The 4,933-nt window shown below is 48.4% G+C and overlaps 1 protein-coding gene and 1 long non-coding RNA gene across 2 annotated transcripts in view; both read right to left on the bottom strand.

Annotated features, from left to right (window-relative positions):
* Positions 1–4,933, bottom strand: part of Slc5a11 (solute carrier family 5 member 11) — a 92,763-nt gene that overhangs the window by 79,038 nt on the left and 8,792 nt on the right. The window contains 1 exon segment of the mRNA XM_008849201.1: positions 4,116–4,248. Coding sequence (XP_008847423.1) covers positions 4,116–4,248 — 133 coding nt within the window.
* On the bottom strand, positions 312–1,340 carry LOC103746923. Its single transcript, XR_607821.2, has 3 exons — positions 1,121–1,340; positions 576–777; positions 312–454 (listed from the first exon to the last, which is right to left on the bottom strand). It is a non-coding gene; the product is annotated as an uncharacterized LOC103746923 (long non-coding RNA).

Genomic DNA, 4,933 nt, shown 5'->3' on the forward strand with positions numbered 1-4,933 from the left:
GGCATCAGTCCCTAGGGTCTCACCCACGATCCAAAGGATTGACAGGCAACTTGTGAGCTGTCATGGTCTCTTCCACAACATGTATACAGTTTTGATGCTCATACCAGCTTGGTCATATACTCCCTTTCCAACTGTCTCACAGATGCAAACACCATCCTGGCTGGCCGTCCCACAATCACACACTGAACTACATACCCCATTAAGTCCTCATGTCCGGGGCACCCTCATTGGACTTATACTAACAGGAGGTATGCACTCACACACCACCCAATAGCCTCACACACCCAGCCACATGATTCCTCTCACCCATCTGGGATGCAGCCTCCTTGCAGGGTAAGCTTTGGATGTCACAGTGGCGGCCGCTCCATCCCAGGGGACAGACACAGTAGGCCCCAGTCTGGACACAATGACCCCCATTCTGACAGGGCACCTGGCTGCACCAGTCTACCAGGGTCTACAAAGGAAATCCTCAGTGTCAGTACTGGGGAAGACCCTAGAAATGGAAAACGCTTTTCCCTTCAGGATGCCCCATGTGACTTTGACACTCTTCTCCTGAGATCTGCAAATCAACCCACCTGGCACTGACTCCCAGTGAAGCCCTCCCGGCAGGCACACTGAAACCCTAAGTGGGTGGGACTGCAGATGCCCCCATGCAAACAGGGCCGGGAAAGGCAGGAGTCAGCCTCATATTGGCAGTGGGTGCCCGTGTAGCCAGCACGGCACAAGCAGCTGAAGGAGTTCACCCCATCCACACAGGTACCTCCATTGAAGCAGGAGCTGAGGAGAAAAGACCAAGAGGATCAGCCCTCACATCTTAAAGGCTACTCCATTCCACCAAGAATTTTGTTCTTCCCAATTTCTGTCCCTTACTCCCCTCAGAAAGTTGCCACCCTGGATAGAACACACCTGGTCCCTTAGCCCCAATTCACCTATAGGCCTGGCCCAGTCTAAGTGCCTCAAAGACCAGCATCTGTGACCTCCAAACACCTTTGCCCTGTCCTCAGACATGCCCCATCATCATCATCAAGAGTCCCCAGACAGATGCCAAGACTAAGATGCCCTCAATTCCCAACTCCATCACAGACCACCCCCCCAGGTTTCCAGTCTAGGCTCCAACAACCTGGGGCTACAGTCCAACAGGTCCTTCTCACAGTGGAAGCCTCCATAGCCAGGTGGACAGGTACAGGTGAAGGAGGCCACGTGATCTATGCAGGTGCCTGGGCCACAAGGGCTGCTCAAACACTCATCCACATCTCGAGCGCAGCGTGGACCAGCAAAGCCAGGAAGGCAAGAGCAGGAAAAGGAACCCACGCTGTCCTGACAGGAACCACCATTGAGGCATGGGTCTGCAGTCAACAGGGAGGAAGACTGGTCACTTTCCTTGTCCCCCATCAGCCTGCCCTAGCCATGCCTTACAAGAGAGGAACTCGGGAAGGCAAGTTTAATCCTGAGGGGATACTCTTGGTCAAAGATCAAACTCTATCCCCTTTTGTGCTATCTGGAAACCTCACCTATGTGGAAGAAAGCTTTGGGGAAACCTTAAAGAATCATTGAGGGGCTGGCAAGATGGCTCAGTTGGTAAAAAGCACATGTGTCCAAATCTGACAACCTGAGTTTGACCCCTGAAATCCATATGGTGGGTGGAAGAGATAACTGACTCCCACAAGTTGTCCTCTGACTTCCACAATTCTGTCTTCTGTCTCTGTCTCTCTGTCTCTGTCTCTCTTTCTGTCTCTCTCTATCTCTGCTTCTGCTTCTCTCTCTCTCTCTCTCTCTCTCTCTCTCTCTCTCTCTCTCCCCCTGGCAAAAAGGCAAGTCTCTGAATAGAGATGTTTGCAACTCCTAAGTACCCTAAGAACCTGCTTCCAAAATTGAATTTGTAAATTCCAGAATTTACAAAACAATGAAATGAGAGATATAAAAATAATAGTGGGGCGTGGTGGCACAGACCTTTAGTCCCAGCACTAGCCTGGACTACAGAGCAGGACCTTGTCTCAAAACAACGGGATGTGTGAAATGTCACCAACAACACTATCCCTCACAGCCCAACACGGGGAACAAATTCAACCCTCAAGCAACAGAATGATTGATCACATAAGCTGGAGTCACACTGCACAACCCCACAGGGCAGCAGAGACTCTGGTCTGCACTCACTCTGTAGCTGAGGATGACCCGCTACACACATCAAAATGATGGTCCCCATGATTCATCACATACAGCTTTAAAGAGTAACATGAAACTCCTGCACAGATGTGCATAACTAAAACTGTACACATAAGCTGGGAAAAGCCAGGAAATGAGTGGTCATGACCAAGGGAAGGAAGCTCCCAGGGTGATGGTTTATGGATGTGGGTGTTAACGTTACAACTGTTTGCTAAGTGACACATTTGTGCTTTTTGTTTTACTGTGTGTTTATTTCTCAATAACAGCAACCTTGAGCCACTTATCTAGCATGCACCTAATCTCTCCTTTGCGAACTTGGAGGGTATCGGAAAAGAATTAAAGGATGTCTCCGTCCCCAGGAATTTTATTGTGTTTCACTTATTTTGTGGTGCTGTATGTAGACCTCAGGGGTTCATGCTTGCTAGGCTAGTGAGCTGCATCCATCTACACTGAAGCCCCCACCTTTATCTTGTTATGGAGTAAAATGCTTAGAGATATGCACAGCTGTGTTTATGTCACCTCTTTTCCTGGCTTGCTGCCCCATTGCACGGATGCCTGTCTCTCACTGAAAGGTATGGTGGGTGCTCCAGGTTTTTCTATTGCAAACAATTACAGCAGCCAGCCTTCTCAGCTCTCCTTGGCTCTTCTCAATCTCCCCTCCCCTCCCCCAGCAGGTGACAGTATTTTCTACTTGACAGAGAAAACAGAGGCCATCAGCTGAGAAGCCCTGTCAGTCCCCACCCCCATGAACGACCTGCATCCCTCAATCACTTTCCCTTCCTATAGCCTGTGCAGTTAAAACCCTACTGCTGCATTGCCAATAAAGGCACCTGCAGTCCAAACCTGGACCTGAGTCCAATCCCTGGAACTCATGGTGAAAAGACCTGATTCCCAAAAGTTCTCCATCCACACTCCACAGCATGCATTCACCTACCCTCATGCACTCACATCACACATATACACTAGTAATTAAACTAAAAAATATTTTAGAAATTAAAAAAAAAACTGGCTGCTTTGGCCCAAGCCTTTTATTCATGTTCCTGTGTTGGGACTTCTGGTACATTTTGTGTATACACCCCTATTTTTCAGGGGTTCACAAGCAGGCCCAGGCTCCCTGCTCACTCAAGCCTGGAATTTAGACTCTGCAGGCTCCCCACCGCAATCCCGGTGCCCACACTATCAGTTTTCAAGGTGGACTCTGCCGCTTCTGCTGTGGGCAGACTGTATTTGCTTCTGACCGTTACGTGCCTCCTACTTTGTACTTTTAACTTTCCATAATGGAAAGTTAAATTCAGTTATTGCTCTGTGAGTGATCTTTCTTCATACGACGACACTGAACACTCTGGAGCGTGAGTGACACACAGCTAACGGCAACCTCAGAAAGCCTTTGCAAATTGCTTTCCAGGAAGTCTGAGGCAGGGATGTGGCTCATCGGCCCCGGACTCCATGCCCAACACACACGTGAAAACCTAAAGAGATATTTCATCTCTGCAACAATAATGCTGATATTCCAGAAGTCAGAAATGTCTCAATTATTATGGATTTGAGTGCAAAAAGGGAAAAAAATCACTCAATCACATATATAGGCACACACATATGTATGAGCATATGAATGTATGTGTGTATATATGTGTACATATGCATGCATTTTAACTAAAAGCAACATTCTATGACTTACAAATATAAGGGACTGTAAAATTTACATTTGTGTTCTGGCACTTAAAGGATATTCCTGAGCCCCCATGTGTACCGTGGATTTTGGTCAGATTTTGATCAGCCAGGATGGTGTGTGACCTGCTTCCTTTGGTCTCTCTCACTTGTGCAGCATCTGTCCCCAGAGTCAGGAAACTTAGTGGCTGCTTGATGGATGTCCATGGGTAGGAGGGAGGGGATACAGGCTGGCCTTCCCAAGGACGTCCCCATGCCATGTTCCCAGTCCCCGCCACACTCACCCGGCCAGCAATGTAGATGGGAAGGAAGATCCAGGCCAGCATCAGCACAGAAAACAAGCCCTGCCCAGAAAATACAGTCAGAGCTGTCCCCAGCCAGGTGCCATCCCTGGCACCTTGAGCAGCCTAGCCTGAGCTCCACCCTGATTGAGTCCCTTCCCTCTGAGTGGTTCATTCTCCCTGGCCTTCTTATTTCTGATTTTAAAATAAGAAGAGGCTAACAGCACTGTAGTGCCAACTTCTTAGGAGCTGGGGTGGGAGAGTCATTTGAGCCCAGGAGTTTGAGACTGACATGAACAACATAGTGAGACCCTGTCTAAAGAGAGAGGGCAAGAAAGAAAAAGAGGAGGAGGAGGAGAGGAAGAGAAGGAAGAGGAGGAGGAGGAAGAGAAGGAGGAGGAGGAGGAGGAGGAGACGGAGGAGGAGGAGGAAGGAATAATTTAATACTGATTTCTGTGACTTAATATAATCTGCTTTCAAACATTTCAAAAGGAGGAAGGAGGAGGAGGAAGAGGAAGGAGGAGGAGGAGAAGGAGAAGGCTGCTTTGGGAACATCTAGTTCAATCTCCTCCCTGTCACATCATACCTTTCATTCTGAGTCTTTCTCTTCCCTACAGTGGTTGGCTACAACAATAGAAGAGAAGGAGGAGGAGGAGAAGGAGAAGACTGCTTTGGGAACATCTAGTTCAATCTCCTCCCTGTCACATCACACCTTTCATTCTGAGTCTTTCTCTTCCCTACAGTGGTTGGCTACAACAATAGGGAGTTGATGCTGGGAGAGTTAACAAAGGTCAAACCCATGACTCCCTTATGAAATAGCC

Source organism: Nannospalax galili, unplaced genomic scaffold (genome assembly GCF_000622305.1).
Source record: "Nannospalax galili isolate Female #2095 unplaced genomic scaffold, S.galili_v1.0 scaffold84, whole genome shotgun sequence".
NCBI classification, from domain to species: domain Eukaryota; kingdom Metazoa; phylum Chordata; class Mammalia; order Rodentia; family Spalacidae; genus Nannospalax; species Nannospalax galili.